This window comes from Gallus gallus, chromosome 23 (assembly GCF_016699485.2).
Source record: "Gallus gallus isolate bGalGal1 chromosome 23, bGalGal1.mat.broiler.GRCg7b, whole genome shotgun sequence".
In the NCBI taxonomy this organism is placed as follows: Eukaryota; Metazoa; Chordata; class Aves; order Galliformes; family Phasianidae; genus Gallus; species Gallus gallus.
Window position 1 is genome coordinate 6033412 of NC_052554.1, and position 18035 is coordinate 6051446.

General features: G+C 46.4%; 2 protein-coding genes across 6 annotated transcripts in view; one reads left to right on the forward strand and one right to left on the reverse strand.

Moving 5' to 3' along the window:
* Positions 1–18035, forward strand: part of GRHL3 (grainyhead like transcription factor 3) — a 119102-nt gene that overhangs the window by 44068 nt on the left and 56999 nt on the right. The window lies entirely within an intron of this gene.
* Positions 1724–17422, reverse strand: LOC121107463 (interferon lambda receptor 1). 3 transcript variants are annotated; one of them, XM_040651846.2, is made up of 10 exons: positions 17204–17422; positions 16191–16300; positions 7705–12015; positions 6758–7092; positions 5766–5889; positions 5339–5520; positions 4776–4918; positions 4107–4263; positions 3449–3573; positions 1724–3239 (listed from the first exon to the last, which is right to left on the reverse strand). In XM_040651846.2, the coding sequence occupies exons 4-10, from the start codon at positions 6813–6815 to the stop codon at positions 2325–2327; spliced, it is 1704 nt and encodes a 567-aa protein (XP_040507780.1). In that variant the 5' UTR covers positions 6816–7092; positions 7705–12015; positions 16191–16300; positions 17204–17422; the 3' UTR covers positions 1724–2324. The 3 variants fall into 3 exon arrangements, with proteins under 3 accessions (XP_040507780.1, XP_046759573.1, XP_046759574.1); XM_046903617.1 differs by having other exon boundaries at positions 7705–16088; XM_046903618.1 differs by lacking the exon at positions 6758–7092 and having other exon boundaries at positions 7705–16088.

Genomic DNA, 18035 nt, shown 5'->3' on the forward strand with positions numbered 1-18035 from the left:
GTCCATCCTGCTGGGTGGCTGCAGAGGTTCTTCCTTTCACATAGAATGGGGGCAGCCTTCCTGTAGCATGTCTTTCCCCTGTTTTTTTTTTTTTTTTTTTTTTTTTTTTTTTTTTTTGTAGCTTTTCTCAGAGACAATTGTAGACCTACAGTTAATTTTAGCGTCTGATGACACTATGAGGCTCTAAATCTAAGCAAGAAACAGACATAGCTCCTTTCCCATTCCTTTCTTAGGCTTTCAGGGTGTTGTTCAGTTACATTTCTAACTTCTTCTCAGAAAAGGGGAAGACATTTCCTTCTTTAGTGAAAACCAGTAGCCTATCTTCAGGAGCTGTGGATTTAAAACCAACAGAATTGTGTAAAACCAGAAGAACCGCTACTGTTGCATCCTGCTTATTTTCCTAAGATATCATAAGTGGAGAAAGCTTCACACATATAGCCTACACTTGAAGCTTAGAAAGCTCTCTTAGGCACTGCTTTTGAATTTTTATCATCTAACTACTCACCCAACACAGACTGGGTAACCTCACTGGATTACTTTATCCCATGGGCATAACTGTTGACAAAATGAGGAAGTCCTGTCCTGAGTCCTTGATTACGTGTAGGACTAACTGGGCCACTGCATAAGGCTCAAATTCCTCCAGGCTTCTTCAGCAGCTGAGCAATGGGCAGATTTTTTGGTGAACTGGATCACAGCTGTTCCAGTGAAAAAGGAGAGCTTCTTTACTCATTGCATAGCTACAGCCATTAGGTAAGGTAGAAGATACAGACTGACAGAGGGAGCAAGGTGCTCTGGCTGTTCCTCATCCTTTTCCAGTGGAAAGGTCTCAAGCCTGGGCAAAGGACATCCAAGAGTGGGATGTTGCCTCCACCAGTAAGACCCATCTGGCCTGCAGCCTTCCCCCCAGTTCTCATCCTGGGAGAACCTGGACAAGACAGAGAATTGATCACAGGCCCTTTTTGGAAAGTTAGGACATGTCCAAGTAATTTTGTAGAAGTTACTCAACTTCTGAGCTTCCTGTAACTCAAGGCCTAGGGGATTTTCCTGATTGCACAAGAAGTTGGTTGGTAATTACATTTGGGTGATCTGTATCTTTCTAAATTAAGACGAGGGATTTCAATACAGGATGAACCTAAGGATACTTTGGGGGTGATGGGTAAGAAATAGAGATTTCTAGTTCAGTAATCTTTTTTACCACCTCCTTCTTTAATTTTAAGGTGGGATTTTAATTAGTACATCTTGCTTTCCTCTTCTGAAGCAGTTCCCAGCACCTCATATCACTCCCTACCTCTTTCTGATGTTGTTCTTCCAGTTCTTTACAGATGTCAACATTGATACTCTTCCCTTACATGAAACAGTTCTGTTTCTCCCTCTTTCTTCAAACACATTGCTTTCCTCCATGTCCTTTTTACTGGGGGAAAAAAAGAAACCTAGGAGTATGTTTCCATGAGATGCAAAGGGCTCAGTGAAGAGAGGCCCTGTCTCTCCTGTGTCTTTTCTTGGTGGACTTCTGATTTGATTCTTGGCTCAGAGAGCTGCAATCCTTCTCCCTTAGTGACCCAAATGGAGACCTGGCTGGGAGGTCTTATATGATCCCACTCAGAAAAAAATAGGAGAAATGGGAAGCCTATGACAGAGTCCTAGTTTAAAATGTAATGCTTTTCAAGAATAGCTGCAGCCACTCTTTGTAGTTCTGTGAAATATGAAAGCAAGCACACATGGATTTATCTATGAAAATATTTTACTTCTGCATACAGCATCTCTCAGACATCCTGCACAGCAGTGGAAAACAATAAGCAATAAGCATATTTGTATAAAAAGCAAATTAAATAAATAAACATGCTACACATTTCTCACTTTGACTTCGGTTCACTCCAGTGAAACACAGAAGGCGATCTCTGTAGGTTGATGGCAAATCTCAAGAGAACACAAGGCACTGAGTGTTTGCAGTGTGATACCTATAGGAGGTATCACTGCATGCCTCACCCCTGCTGGCTTCAGATGGTGTCCCATATCATAGTTTTAATGACTGTCACAGCTGTATTCCTACAGAGGCAAAGTTAATGTACATTGATTATCTAGCAGTAAAAATACACCTTTTGTGTCCCAAAGCCGTATCTTTGATGAACCAGACATCAGTAGAAAAAAAACCTCTCATCTAGTATCTCTATCTAATAAATTAAAAAAAAATAATCAAAAAAGAAACACAGACAACCCACAGCACTATCTATTACTTGTCCTTGTTCTTGTTCACGTATCCTTGCCTGGATTTCTAGAGCTCTCTAGCATCTTCCCAGCATGCCACAGAACTGCAAGGGTACACTCTAGCTCCTTCTCATGTAATGTGAGTGCTGATAGCCTTTGAATTTAAACTTTTTATCATATCTTTTCTCCATATCTGAAATTCTAAGTTCATCACTTAGCACTGTGGATGCAGGAGGCGTCCCTTCTGTAAAATTACCACTGTCACAGTCACTTGCAAAACCTTCATCTTCTGCCACCTGTAATGTCTGAAGGTAAATGAATTTCTCCATGCTGGGATCCTCGTTGAGCAGTGGGTTCTCACTGACCTGGACAGGCTGATCAAGTGTTGGCTTCTGGTAACATATGGTAAAATCATGATCTTTCTTATACAGGCAGTGTTCATCAGCTGGAAGCCTGGTGCAACTGCTGTTCATTAGTGTGTGAAGAAGACTCACTTCCAGGCAGTCGTTGCTGTCTGTACCATGCTGTCCGTGTTCCCTGGGACCTGGGAATCTCACATCAGTGAGAGATATTCTTCCCAAAGAGGAACTGTGAGAATGTGATGCCTTTTCATTTCCTTGGGATCCTGAGGTGTCCATCTCATTCTTTCTTATGGGAAAGAAAGAGAAACCCAAGGCACTTAAGTCAAGTGTGGATCCACCAACCACAGAGAGAACTCCAGATGTGGAGTCCAAGATAGTTTCTGCGTCAGCTGTTCTGGGTGTTTGAAAGTTGAAGTGTTTCCTTGGAAACTGAAGCATTTCAGTGTATGGGATGAAACTACTACTGTCTTCTTCCTCTTCCTCCTCCTCCTCTTCTGATGATGATGATGGTAGGAAGGAAGCCATCCACATCTGGTTGTTTTGTGCTAAAGTTTTGTTTTTCTTCCCTTGTGACATTGGCTTATCTGTGCAGATAAGACAGTCTGTGAGGAATTCATTTTCTCTGAGCTCACAGCAAAAAGTTGGTCCAGCAATTTTACAATTAGATAAATCCTATCAGAGAAAAGACACAAAATAGGTCAGTGACGCTTTTCAAAGAAAATTTTGGATACAGGACATGCCAGAATCAAAACTATCTTATAAAGGGACTTCTGAATACAGAACTGAGAAAAGCATAAGAAACTTTTACACTCCTTCCCAGATACCCTCTGAAAATCAGCCAGACTTCCATCCAGGAAGGTACTCCAGCATTTGGGCCATACCAGAGTTTGAGGCATCTTCTTATGTTTTGCATCTTGTTTCAGCAGCCAGATGATGGAGGCACTTGTCAGAAGGATGAGGAGGACAAAGACGGGGATCGTGGCAGAAAAGGGGAACTTCCATTCCCCTGGTGAAACAGAAAAACACAAAAGCAAATTTCCTGAAGGTGATATATTTTATGCTAATAATGGACACTTATGGTCAGCTTTTCTTTCTGCAATCTCTGAAATTGTTATGGCTCAAGATCCTATTCTTCCAGAGAAAAGGATGACAGACATGCCTAAGACCAGCCTCTGAGTCAGAAACGTTAGAAATGATTGATGATACCAGCCAGTGCCTTAATTAGAGCAGGTAAAAAATGAGGCTTTATTGACTTTTCTTTTTTCTTCCAGGAGAAATTTGAAAATTCCCAAGGCTTTAGTGGTAGCATAACTCAAGTACAATAATTCAGGATTTTCAGGAAACATCTTAGGGCTGGGTATTTTCAATGAAAACATTGCTACAGAAGGCAGAAACCTTTCACTTGAAAATCCAAATCCAAACAATTTAATAGAAAGCCTTTTTTTTTTTTCCTTTTGAAAAGCTAATTTTGATGGAATTCTTTGATATTCTGTAACCTCATCTGATATCTTAACACATCCTTCCTCAGGAAGGTCATACCTTCGTAGTTTAACTGCATGCACACTGGCTGGGAGAATTTGCTGTGCTTGAAGTCAATGCTTTGGATGGAGGATCTGGCATTGAAGCAGTAATTGCCTCTGAGTGCAGTGGTGTCGATAGTCACTGCCTTCTTCCTAAAGATACTTTTGTATTGCTTCTGTTTGGAAACAAAAGGAACAGAGGGTTAGAAAGATGACTCTTCCATTTTGGGGATGATGTTTCTCTACCCTTTTTGCCATGACTCTCATCATCCTGTTTCCATGGCGCCAGTGGTTGGAAGGTGTGAAGAGAGGCACTTGCCTTGCTCGTTATTTGTAGTAAGCATCTCTTCATGTCTGTACTATGCTCTTTGCTGCCACAGCTATGCTGTTAGCAGCACCCAAACTAGCTGTTCTAAACCTTCGATTTTTCTCTGACTGTTCAGTTGCCTCTGAACATAGCATCTAAACAGATAAAAATAGAAATAGAGTAAGAAACGGAACTACCAATAAAGCAAAGATGCTGAATGTAACACACTCATTTCTTTTCCAGCTTTAGTTAACTCTGGTTTGACCATTTCAGTTTCTCTAGGCCGGGCTCCAGTCACTCCCTGCATAGATATTTGCAGCTATTTCATTTCAGCTGAGCACCATTCCTCTGTTTCATCTAAGCAGTACTGCTTCTACTGACCTTGTCTTCAGATCCGGCTTCCCAAAGGTTGAAGTCATACATCCAAGGTAAACTCTCCACACAGATGGCCATAGGAAAAGTGGCATTCACATGGATTACGTTCTCCTTTACATTCACGTTTAGCAGTGGGGGAGCCAGTTCCACTATAATTGAGTGACCAGACATAAGAACAGTGCTTGCTGACATCGTAGTTTCACAGAAGTAATGTTTTATTTGTCTGATCTAAACTTCTAGCTGATATCTTGTGGGGGACATGAAGGAAGGAGGAGGGCAAAGCAACATCTCTTTTTTTAATGTAACATACCCCCAGTGATACTGTCTTTCTGTTGTGATGAGCTTGAAACCAGTTCATTCACCTAGAGCACTGATGAAACAAATTCTGATACCGGCTACAAAACTTAATTTCAAATCATCATGGCTCATTGTTGCTTGTGCCCACTCAATTCTGGCATTCATAAAGCTTCATGTTTCTCTTTCTGCCATGTGTGGTTTAACTAATTTGCTCATGCAAACACTGTTGCTGGGATGTCCTTCCAGCCAGGCTGTACCTAAGAGACACTCACCATCTAAGTGGTATTCCTTGAACTGTGATTTTACCCATGGTGAATGGAATCGTCCAGAAGTCGCTTTCACTTGAGCCCGGAATTTAATGAAGAAGTTTGGAATCACACACGTCAGGTTGCAAGAGACACTGTGAATATTTCTGCAATGGGGAACCTTTATCCATTTGTCCATACGTGTTTTGCTAAAACAAGAAACAAATATGCCATATCAAACATCTGTTGTTATAATTTATACAGCAAGTGAAGGAAGTGCTTTTCTGGATTGATGCTGAATCTTGCTGAAAGTTTAGAGCACTTTCCAGACAGAAAAGGATTGACTTTGGTGAAAGAATGCAGTCAAACCACGATCATAATGACTGATTAAGCACACCCACAGATGTTTGCCCTGTGCAGTACGTCCTATTAGACTCCCTTTGTAAGCACTCACCTTTCATACCTCACAGTGTACAACACATCTGGTGGAGATCCTTCTCCTGGAGTCCATGTCAAAATCATATCAAAATCCTTTGACAGTAATGTAACATTCTGAGGAGGAGGAAGTTGACCATGAACTGATCAGAAAGGAAAATTAAGTGAATTATTAAACATTGCTTTGGAAATAGGAAATATCACCTATTGTTGACAAAGGTGGTTTCAAAATTTGGGGCACAGCAGCTCAATTCACTTACGACTACAAACTGTAAGCTATCTGGGGAAACAGGCATGTTTGTGATGTTGTTGAGTTTTCCTCACCTCACCACAGAACATCTCAACAGCTGTCAGAATTAGGACAGAAATGTGTGTGAGCCATCCAATTCTGTAATTGGAGCAGCATCCCCCATAGCCTCACTGGATTCTCCTGTGATCTGTTTCACAACCCCACAAACTCCAGCCTGACCCCCTTGCTCTCTCACCTCCTGGACCTCAGATCAGGCACACACTACTGGGTCACTCCATCCACCCTCTTCCAACTCATAAAGGCAGACATGTCACAAGTACAGCAGGATGCAGCATGCAGGCTCGCTGCTTGTACTTTCTGGCAGCAGTTGTTTCCGGTAAATGAACATGTACCAGTAAATAAACATGTGTCTTCAACAAGACACATTCTTGTCAGATAGCTGGTACTGCAATCCAGAGAGGTTGTGGGTGCCCCATTCCTCAAGGTGCCCAAGACCATGGATAGGCCCCTGGGCAGCCTGAGCTGGTGGGGGGCAACTAGCCCACAGCAGGGGGTTGGAGCAGGATGGTCTTTAGGGTCCCCTCCAACCTCAGCCATACCACGATTCTTTGATTTTAAATCGCCATTCCTTTACAGTGAAATGTTTTACTTGATGAAAATCATTCCCATCCTCACTGCTTTCAACATGTTGTCCGTGTCTTCCCTCCCACAAGCAAAGCCACATAGCCCAGCAAAGCGAAAGTGACAAAGCCATGACGTACCTCTGGGCTGCCACAGGAAGCACAGAGTTGCCAGCACTCTGATTCTCCATGCAGACATGCTGAAGCAGAACTTTTCCACATGTAATTTATTTCTTTCCTTGCTACCTTTTCATTGTATTGTTTTCCTGTACCAAGTTGTATGGATGGTGGAGGAATATGTGGTTAATTACTGACACGCATGTGTACAGCTTCACTTCCTTGTGCAGCCCAAACGTGGCACGACTCATCAAACTGAAGAGGGAGCAGCGGTGAGACTGCTTGGGATGAAAGCAGAAACGCTGCAAAGATTGTGGCACAACGCCCTCCACTGTAACAGAGCTGATCTCTGGTACGGGCTGCATGAGAACAGAACATGGCATGAGCCCTCTCCTCTGAGGCACCTCATAAAAAGTGACCTTTGGAATTCACCTGTGTGGTTGTCAAATATTTATAGAAATCAAATAACATTTTACTGCATGAGATACCTGATAATAACCTAGCAGGTATAGAAACTTGTTAGCAGCAGTATGTAAAGTTATGTCAGCCTCGTGCTTATGAAGAGCCAGTGTATGTTACCAGGCCAAGAGTACGTTTTACAAGGTACAGAATGACCCCAGTGCGGAAAGCAGAGTGCGGAGCTGGGATACTCCATGTTTGGGTTTTGCTCTGAACCAAGATGAACAGGACAAAGGGGAGTGGTATCAACTAAAAGGGGAGGTTTGGGCTAGATGGTACCAAGAAATGTTTTGCTCAGAGGGCGGTGAGGCGCTGGCACCGCTGCGCAGAGAGGTTATGGGTGTTACATCTCTGCAGGCATTCAGAGCCAGATTGGGCGGAGGCCGGGCTCTGCGCAGTTCTTCCAACTCCGGCCGCAAGGGGGCGCTGCCGCCCGGAGAGATGAGCCGTACTCCGGTCGCGGATACTTCCGGAACCGACTATCGGAACCCACCCCTACTTCCGGCACCTACCTCCGGCCTGGCGCCGTGTGCGCGCCGCACGCAGTGCGGTTCGCTATCTTTATGTAGTGCGATTGGCTGTCCCGTCCCACCGGGCGTCGATCCCCTCCGCCTTACGTGCACGGTACGCAGAGTCAGCAGCTACAAGGATGTGCGAGGCAGAACACTGCTGCAGCCGTCAGTGCGCTGCTGGGAACGTGGCGGTTAGCATATAGCGACCATGTGGCTGCTGCAGGGTCTGGGCTTAGTGGTGCATCGGTGCATCCATCACTGCGCAAATCCCGCATTCCCCAACTGGTTACTCAGTCACGTCCGTGCTTTCGGACAGGAGTTGTCCATCCTCAGTGCACTGTACCTGGGCTTCTGCATACTGCTGACAGCTGGGGAACACTGTTTTGCCGTCTCTCGCCTGTCCGCGTGCTACATGATTCAGACCACGAGGGCAAACCACCACCTCCCCTGAGTCACCGTTCCTCCCCGATCCCTTCCTGAGGAGGGGCACTGCAGGAAGTGTGCTGCGGGGCGGTCACTGCATGCTGTGATGTGGCTTTGTCAAACCGCTGAGGGGACTGGCCGGCAGAAAGTGCTGTCATCCCACTCCTTCCTGCTCCTGCCCCACCCACGCACTGGTCCTGGCAGAGCTGTGTGCGCTGCGTGCCGAGATCCAGGTGAGAAAAAGCCCACGTGTTAGCAACACATAATTGGGCATCTCTGGTCTGAGTGGCACCATGGGGAACCAAACCATAATGATCCATAACAAAGTTAAAGAACATTTCACTTTACCACAATTTGCAGGAAGGAGAAGATGGTTTCTGCTTGGTTCTTTGTCCACACCTGGGGCTCCCAGCACAGGAGGAATGCAGAAATGTTGGAGCAGGTCCAGAAGAGGGCTGTGATGAAGATATGAGGGCAGGAGCACCTCTCCTATGAAGAAAGGCTGAGGGAGATGGGCCTGTTCAGCTTGGAGAAGAGAAGGCTGCAGGGAGACCTCACTGTGGCTTTCCAGTGTCAGCAGGGAGACTATAATGGGGGACCAACTTCTTACACAGTCTGATAGTGACAGGACAAGTGGGAATGGCTTTAAACTAAAAGAGGGGAGATTTCAGTCAGATGTTAGGAAGAAATTATTTACTCAGAGAGCGATGAGGTGCTGGCACTGCTGCCAAGAGAGGATGTGGATGTCCCATCCCTTGAGGCATTCAGGGCCAAGTTGGATGGGGCCCTGAGCAGCCTGAGCTGGTGGGGAAAATATTTTCCTCTTTGTGCTGAAAAAGAACAAATTGCTATTGTTAATGAGAAGATTAAAAGCAGAGCTTAGTGATGCCAAGTAAAATACAGCAGTGTCCCCTTGACCCGGACAGGCATCTCAGCCACCTGTCACCAAGAGAAAAAGAAGAGAACAGACTTGGTTTGGTATTTAAACCAAGCCTGGAAATATTTAAAATGAAAAACAAAAGGAAACGACCTATTTCCCATACAAATGCTATGAATCATTTCACATTCTATATTTTTATTTCTGGCTTGGGATTTTTCAAGGAACTCAGGGTCTCCAAAGCACACACAGCAGCTATAGCTGATGCAGTTCCAGGTATAAGGCTCGCAATTAAAGAACGTATGCACCTCAAAGTCTGCTTCTGCATGGTAAGGAGAGTACAGTAATCCCATAAAGACACCTGGACCCTGTTAGTCCCAACAGAGTGTTAAATACTGGATTTGTGTCACAGGTTCATTAGGCCACTGTGCTTTGATAGGTAATAAGGGTGCTTGGGTAAAGCCTCAGGAGCTTCCCAAGAGAGTGCAGCATTTCACAGCTGTTTCATACCTGCACAAGCAGTGTTACCAGTCAGCAGACCCTCCTCCCTTGCTGACCTCATTACCACTAAGGCTGCAGTCAGGTGGAATGGGTGCTGCTGTGTGCGGGTAGAGAGCTGCCCTGACCAGAGCTCAGAGGGATGTGCAGTGCTGATGTGGGAGCAGGGGGCTTTACAGGCATCCCTGTCACTTCCAGGTTCAGGTCTTCCTCTCTTTTCAGGAGGGCAGGTATGATGCATGTCTGTACCAAAGGGAAAGACCTTCCCTTCATCTCTTGCCCCTTGGCAGTGGTGTGGACCATCCTACCTGCCCTGTCCCTGGCTGCTTCATCATGTAACAGGTGCAAATCTGCAGAGATTTTTTTTCTCAGTAGAAGCTGCTGCTGAGTAAGGCAAAAACCTTGCTCTCATGGGATGAGCTCATTCCCTCCAGAGGGTTTGTTTATTTGTTCACAGCAAACAAATAACAAAAAGAGTCTCCTGTGTGCATGTCTAAAGGATGTTGGGAGGGCCTTGCCCCCATTGCAGGAATGGTTGCTCACGCTGTGGCTCCGAACTGACTTCATTTTCACCCTCCCTGTGACCTGCTTTCTGCATGCAGCCTTGGGGATGTGCAAACGCACCGCTGCCTTGCTGAAGTTCGCATCGCTACACTTCCCAGGCAGCTGGCTGCATCACTGGAAAGGCAACCACTTGCTTCACAAGCAAAGGCCTCAGACCTGCCAGCTGGTTTTCTACCACAAGTGAATTAAATGCTTTAGTTATATGGATCTCAGGTAAAGTCTGAACTGCAACAGAGCATACTTATTTTGGGTACCAGCCTGAAATCATGGACCTGTCCTGTCTTTGTGGGCCTCCACCCCCCCAAGCAGCAGGGCAGCAGTGTGGGATGGCACTGCTCAGGCAGTGGACTCAAGTCACTGTAGGGTTTTATGCTGCTTTTCTCATGTTTCTTGAAATCTGTCCCCTCCCCTTTACAGCACCTTTTTATTCACACTGAAAGCAGTCAGGGCGCTTGCCTGGACTTGCAGTAATGGCGAAACTCCAATGCACACAGAGTCAAACGTTTGCTAGCCCGCAGTGCAGATACAACAACACGGGAACCTCCTGGGGGCACCGTGCCTCCCGAAACCCCCACCTCTCACCGATCAGCGTGGGAAAAGTGGGGACCCTGCATGTTCCAACAGAGAGAGAGACTTATTTCTAGCAATGTCTGTCTGCTGTACTCTCTGAACCAAACTGTGCTCTCAGGGGTCATTCCACAGGCTTCAGAGCTTGTCCCTTGAGAGCATCTCTGTACTGTGTGCCATGCCACCCTGCCTGATTTGGGGGTTTCTCTGTGGGCCCAGGACTGCAGGATGCAGTGCATTGGCCCTTGTTATGAGGCTCTTCTTCCCCTTTCAGGACAGGGGATGCAGGGATCTCTACAATCCCCTTTGAAGCAGGAAACACATTTTGTCTTCGGTGGATTTCACTCAATGGTGAAATGAATGCACGTGCTGGGAAGGGAGCACGTGACATTGGGAAGCTGTGTATGTACGGTGTCTTTAATGTGGACATCATCATTAGGTGAGTTAGCTGCAGAAGGGGGTGTGTAGGGTGCCCAGAGGTGGATTTCCATGCTCTCTGGCTGAGGCAGCGAGATGCTGTTCTCCTGCAGCCACTCGTGGCGGCAGCTGCACTTCCTGGCAGGGAGGGCAGCATTTGTTTGAATGCTTGCAGTGTTTTGCATTGTAGTATTTGGATGCCAAAGCGATATGCTGCTGTAAAAGTTAATTAGCCAGATAACTAATTAAAGACTTCTCCTTTTTATTGTTGCCAACTTGCAGTTTAGAAAAGGGCTTGTGTCAAAGTAGATGCAACCACACATCCCAGTGAAAGAAGTGAGAAACTATTCAAGATCCAATTAACCATTCAGGGGATGGATGCGAGAAAATCCCATCATGGTCTGGGGGAAGAAACGTCCCAGTCCCATGCAGGAGCAGCACAACTGAGTGGGCTCTGTATGGCTCTCCAGAGGGGTTCTTACTGTGAAGGGGAGGATAGCAGTCTGGAACTGAATGTGATGGACAGGATTTGGAGGTGCCAACAGACATTGCGGTGTTGGAAGAGTCCCCAGGAGGGTGACATGTCCTTAGGGACTTTGTTGGATCCCCCTGTCAGAGAGCTCCAGGCTGGCAGGACTCTGAGCTAAGAGAGGATGTTTCCTTTTGTAAGGACACAGGCAGGCTCTGCTCATAACACTTGCTGGTGGATGGTCCATGCTCACCGTGCTGCTCTGCTGCCCTTGGGATGTCCCCATATGCTGTGGATGTCACTGGAGCAAGAGAGGACTGACCAGATGGATGCCCTTTAAGACTGTCTCATTTTCATGGGTCACTGCAGAGGACATTAGTAATATTTCTTTAAAAAAGCATCACCAGCAATGTGGTATCACTCAAATTGAGTTCCTTTATCAGTGGTATAAGGGAGTGCTTCCAGTTGCTCCAGCGCTGTCTTGACCTGTGGATTTCTGGGGTCATTTTGGCCCCAGGGAATAAACAGTGAGAGAGTAGAGGGTGGAAAAGCCAAGGTGAGGTTTGGGCTTCCTGGCCTGGCCACCAGCCAGGAGACGTGCTGTAACTGCATGGCACCAGGCCCAGAATTTCCAAGAGGGCAGAGCTTACTTCTGAGCTTAGGAGAGGGGCCGCGTTTCCACCAGCACTTTGCACGTGCTGGGTGCACCCAGGGCCTGGGCTATTGTGAAATCCCAGCCTGGCTGAGGGTGGCTGAGTGTTTGAAATTCCACCAGGCTGCCCAGCCCTCCCTCCCCAGTGAAAAAAGATGTGGAATTGAGCAACTTCAGCAAGTGTTCCTTGGCTGTGGAGCTCACGTACTCTGCAGAGCACAGGGGATGATGCTGACTGATTTCACCCAGCTGCTACAGAGGGGCAGTGTTTTAAGGCTCATAGTTCAGATCACATGACTGCTGAGGTCGGTTCACTGATACACATTTACACCAGATGAGGATCTGGCCAGAGTCTCGATACTGGGAGAAAATGCTTCCCACCCCCGCTGCTATCAGGCCCAGCCCTCAGATGACAAGAATTTAATTTAAAGGCTCAATCTCTTGTCTGAACAGCTCCCTCCCTCCCCCACTCTGATGGGAGGAAAAGCTTCAGAGAGGCATCAGGCAAGTGGGAAAGCTTTGGAGAGAGCTGTCTCTTGCCCTTTAGCCATCCAGAGAGAAAGAACTCATCTGAATGAAATGAGGATCAATCAGAGACAGGCATGGGAAAAGCTGGGAAAATGAGCCTCCAGTGATGTATATTCATGGGGGGGAAAACCTCCCCCAGACATGCAGAAGCTTTGATGAAAACCCTCCCAGCTGTGCTGAGCCTTTGAAGTGACACAGCAGAAGTGCCTTCACGATTAGCCAAGAGATAGAAGCAGATGAGCTCTCAGTCAGCTGAATCCTTGTATTTAGGATAGACTTTAATGCTTACTTTTTATATCTCCTTCCAAAATTAATAATAAATTCCATCATTCCTTTTCCCCCTTCCTCCTGCACCGCACCCCAGATAACCTACAAAGCCAGCAGCACATTCCGGGTGGGCAGGAGATGAAGCGGCCATGGTGCTTCATGCTCCAAACTGGAAAGAGTACTGAATAATTAGCAGGAAATAAAAGGCTAATGGAAATGGGGCTTGCTTTTTTTTTTTTTCTTTTTAAACCATAAAGCAAGTTTCTGGAATCTCCTCGCATAGCTTTTGTCAAAATGCCATAGCATTTCAGCAGCAGTGTTTCTCCTTCTCCCATACTTGTCTCAGTCTCCTCCCCTGAGCAGAATCTTTGGAAGCCAAGCCTGAAATCTGTGCTCTGGTCCTTGAGCTGAGCAGTGCTGTATTCAGGTGGGAACACTTTTGCACACTAGGGGTGGAGAGACAATTCCCCACCACAGTAGTGCCCAAGAGAGCCAGTAGCACCTGCTCTCCATGGACCTGAACCTCCTTTGCTGAGTTTGAATGAGCACCCAAGCCCCATGGGAGCTGTTGAAGGATTAAGCTGTTTTATTGCTGGAAGGTCAGTTCTTGCAGAAGTCTTGCTCAGAAATGCACTTTCACCCGTCCTTTGCTTACCACAGCTGGATGGTATTCTAAACTTGAAGTGCTCTTGAGTTCCCCCTCTGAGAAAACTCAGCGGCTATCCAGTAACTCCATTTCTCCCCCATGCTGCCCTTCCCAGCAGACGGCTCCCTTGCAGGAACACTTGATGGAAGCAGACAGATGCAGCCAGCCAAGTCAGTGATGTACAGCACACTTCAAAGGGCACTGGCTGCTCCAGCTGATCAAAACCTGTCTTGAGATGCAGTGTCATTTGCCAGAGTGTTTTCTTTTAACTATCAGATACATTGAAAGGAAGTCAGTCAGTTGGTTTTTCAGTTTTAAGAAGCCACTTTGGGAATGGTCAGAGACAAGACATTGCTCAAGAGCTCAGTTAACTGAGAGACTCCACACCAAGGCTGCGGTAAGACCTCTGTGTGTTTCTGCCCCTCGAGAAGGTCCAAACTCCCATCCTCTTTCCTGGCTGCCACTGGATCACCCTGCATCTGGCTCACCCCAACAAGAGACCCCCCTTCCACACATGACTCTCCCTCATCAAGTTCGGTAAATCAGGAAGAACCAGCTTTTTGCCATCCCATTGTGGTCATTTTGCCCTGATGCCTGCAAAGCCCTGGCTTTCATTAGTAAGTGTGCAGCTCCATTTGTGGCTTTTTTGTCTCTCAGCCCATTTGCCCAGCTCTGGCCCTGCTTTGATCTCTGCTGTAGGCAGTGCCTCATGCCCCGGTTAGCAGGAAGACTGTGATGAGTCAGGAGGGCATGTGGAGGGCCCATAGCTGGGATCTTTGCTCTGATGTCTGCGTTGTGCACTCAGCAGTTACAGCTTCTGTAGTGAGCAAGACATTTCTAGATGGCATTTCCTTAGCTTTATGTAGTAGCTTAGAAAATCCTGATGTTTTACATTCATAGAATCATAGAATCATGGAATCAGTAGGCTTAGAAAAGACCTTTAAGATCATCCAGTCCAGCTGTTCACCTAGCACCAATGCTGCCCACTAAAACTTGTCCCTAAGTACTGCACCCACCCTTTCCTCAAACACCTCCATAGATAAACTTACTTTGCATTATTCTGGGAGACCCCCTTGTCTGAGAACACTTAGTTATGTTTGTGTTGTGTTTTCAAGGTTTTTTTATAGTGTCTTAAAAATGTGAGTATGAAGTGAGCTATTAAGCGCCTTTACACTGAATTTGAATCAGAGTGGTCCATGCATACTCAATTAGCATGAAAAGGGTCTTCACTGGATTTACTGTAATTTAATTCAAAGTGTGTTTTGATGAACATGATCAGTGAAGGTCATCAGATTCCAAACTGCAGCAACTACATGAGAGCTCAGTGCCATTTTTCTTCCCTGTTCCATAGTGCAGGGATCTGCCTGTGTCCCAGATGATTCAGGCACTGTAGAAGAGGCCCAGAACACCTGCTCTTCCCAAAATGATCGCTCTTCCTTCATGATAGACACTTCTCGGGGAGTCTTGTCCCCCCTCACAGTACATCCCACTTCACAGGGTCTCCTGGGAACGCAGAGGCTTTGTCTGCCCTCGGTTGTGCTCATGCATGCAAAGATCTGTAGTGGGGCATGAGATATCTTCCCCTTCCACGAGCCAACAAAAATGTCACGTCTTGAGAAAATGAAATGAAATCTCACGCATCACCTGTCCCACAGGACAGGCAAACACAGTCCTGGAGGGGCTGTTAAAGGGGCACAACTTTGCTGTAGGTGAGTGAATTCCTAACCTTCCTTGCCAGGATCTAAGAGGAAAAGTCAGGGCTCAGTTATTTTTGTACACACAAAGACAGCATTGGCTCTCTGCCCTGAGCTCTGCGTAGAGCAAATGCGGAAATGGGGCAGCTTAAATCTAATGCTTGTTCGTTCTCTCTGAACTGGGTTACATGAAGGAGGGTGCACACTGGCTTCCAACTGGGCTGACCGGGGTGGTGAGAGTTACCCCAACCTCATGGGTGAAGGAATAAAGCGAAAACCACTGAATTGGATTTTTTGGGGGCCCTCTCTGAGCAGTGTTTCCCCCAGCAGATGAAAAGTGCATTTATAAGCAAAAGTTAAGGTAAGTAACTTTTTGTTTAAAGGAAGCAAATGCCAAAGACAGTTTCTCTATACTTTCTGTCCCTGTTTTTCAACAGTAATAGAATATAAATGTTGTGTTGTTGTTTCACATCCTCCAGCTTATTTGTGGTTTTCTTCATCATGCTCCCATTGGCAGATGGCCTGGACTAACCACCACTAGTGTTGAAAATGCCGTTTTATGTATGTTTCGTTTAGAATTATAAAAGCATAGCTTTTCCCACGTCAAAAGTTCTCAAACTGTGTATGTTACAGCTTTGCTCTCTTCTGGCATGAGCAGAGTTATTTCAGTCCCAGTTGTACACTTGCTGCTGCTCAGTACTGCTCAGCGTTAGCCATCCTTCCTAAAGGATCTGCTGTGAACTTGGGAAGGCCAAGTGCCTTTTGTGCCTGTTCTGTAGTCACTGCAAAGCAACGTGTGGGATGACAGAATCAACACACAGCAGTCAGAAGCGCTTGACAGCACTGTCCACAGAAGCCCATTACCTCCTCTAATTAATCCTCACCTCATTAAGCAGAAAGAAGGCAACTCATGGGCGTGTGGGAGTGATGAGGCTGTGGTTGGTGCTTCTCTCCTCGCTGCCTCTTGGGTGCAAGCATGGGCTAGGCCAGGGCACTGGAAGAAGAAAGGGGAATGGCTTTAAAGAAAAAGAGGGGAGATTTAGGATAGATGCTACGAAGAAATGTTTTACTCAGAGAGTAGTGTGGCACTGGCACTGCTGCCCAGAGAGGCTGTGGGTACCTCATTCCTGGAGGTGCCCAAGGACAGGCTGGAGGGGTCTTGGGCAGCCTGATCTGGTGGGGGGCACCCAACCCATGGCAATGGGTTTGGAATTAGATGATCTTTATGGTCCCCATTCTGTGATTCTATGATTCTGCGATTCTGCAGTCACACAGATGGAACCACTGGCACTGGGCGGGCACAGCTGCAGCCTCTGGGCTCTGCGTTGTGCTGAGCTGTTGCACAAAGCTGCTGCTTGCATCACAGCAGATCTCACTGCCGATCTTCAGTCCACACCCTCTTCATCCTATTTAATGCTCCCCTTACCCAGCAACAACCACTTAGGCAGAAGACCTTCCTCACATCTCTGGTCCCCTGTTGAGTGCTAGCTTGAAGCAAGAAGCTTTCCTGCACCGAGAACAGGGGTCAAGGCCTTCTGCTGTGCTGTGCCTTGAAGGATTTGGCAAAGCCCCGTCTCTGGTATCAAAGCCGTTGGTGAACACATGTGGGAGAAGGGACACAGCAGCACAGGGTCTGCACAGTGCCTTCCCTCCAGGAGAGCACCTCAAGGAGCCCACTCGACCAGAATGGGACAAACACTTTGGATTGAAGGAATCTTTTCTTCTCTTTGAAAATATTAAAAGATGAGAACAACACTGCAGAGAGCTTTTGGACAGTCTTGAATGACAGCTCATTCTCTAGGTCTTACTTCAGGAAACACAACTAAACTACCAACCCCTAATACAGATCCAAACTGAAACAACCACCATCAGAGAGAGGAGAGAAGCCAGGACTTACCGACCACTGAACACGCAGCCAAGACGACCAGAAGTTTCTTCATGAATAGCAGTGCAAGGCGGGCTGGGAGAGTAGGCAGTCAGTCCAGTGTGCTGGTGAATCACCTTTTACAACAGCTAAATTCTTGTTTGTGAGGCCAGGTTGGATTTGTTGCTCAGTAACAGGCTGCAGAGCTGCTGTCCTGCCTACATGCTCATCTGAGATCACCAGCAAAAGATCTTCACGCATGTGTGAGCACATAAAAGAGCATATACGGGACAAACAGGAACACTCCTTCTGAGTATACACACGTAACTGTACAAAGGTGCACAAGCCACAGGCTTAGAAAATCCCCGTCTTTTTTTCTTGAAAGAGAGCCAAATGCCATTTTCCTGATAAAGAGCTTCCTGACTAAAGGCCCTCGTTGAGATTTTTCAGTTTTGGAGCTTGTTTTTCTGGTTGGATAGCTTTAACTTTTTAAAACTCCAGAAGTGAATACTTACTGCTGTGCACATAGCTGGTATTATGACTGCTGCAAACAACACACCTATTTCCCTAGGAAATACCTTTGGATATTTTCCTGAAATGAAAGTCAAAGCAGATCAGTAGTTTTTAAGCTCTGCTGTTATTCATACTGGGTGTGAATGGGAGCGAAATGACTCACACAGCCCTGCTGCACCTGGCAGAGCACAAATCAGGTCTGCCAAGGCGTCCATCCTGCTGGGTGGCTGCAGAGGTTCTTCCTTTCACATAGAATGGGGGCAGCCTTCCTGTAGCATGTCTTTCCCCTGTTTTTTTTTTTTTTTTTTTTTTTTTTTTTTTTTTTTTGTAGCTTTTCTCAGAGACAATTGTA

Coding starts and splice junctions, on each gene's coding strand:
- LOC121107463 (XM_040651846.2), bottom strand. CDS start 6,815: ATGTCTGCATGGAGAATCAGAGTGCTGGCAACTCTGTGCTTCCTGTGG. Junction 5,890..6,757: donor CTTCCTGTGGCAGCCCAGAG/GTACGTCATGGC, acceptor CTTTCTGATCAG/TTCATGGTCAACTTCCTCCT. Junction 5,521..5,765: donor TACACTGTGAGGTATGAAAG/GTGAGTGCTTAC, acceptor TTCTTGTTTTAG/CAAAACACGTATGGACAAAT.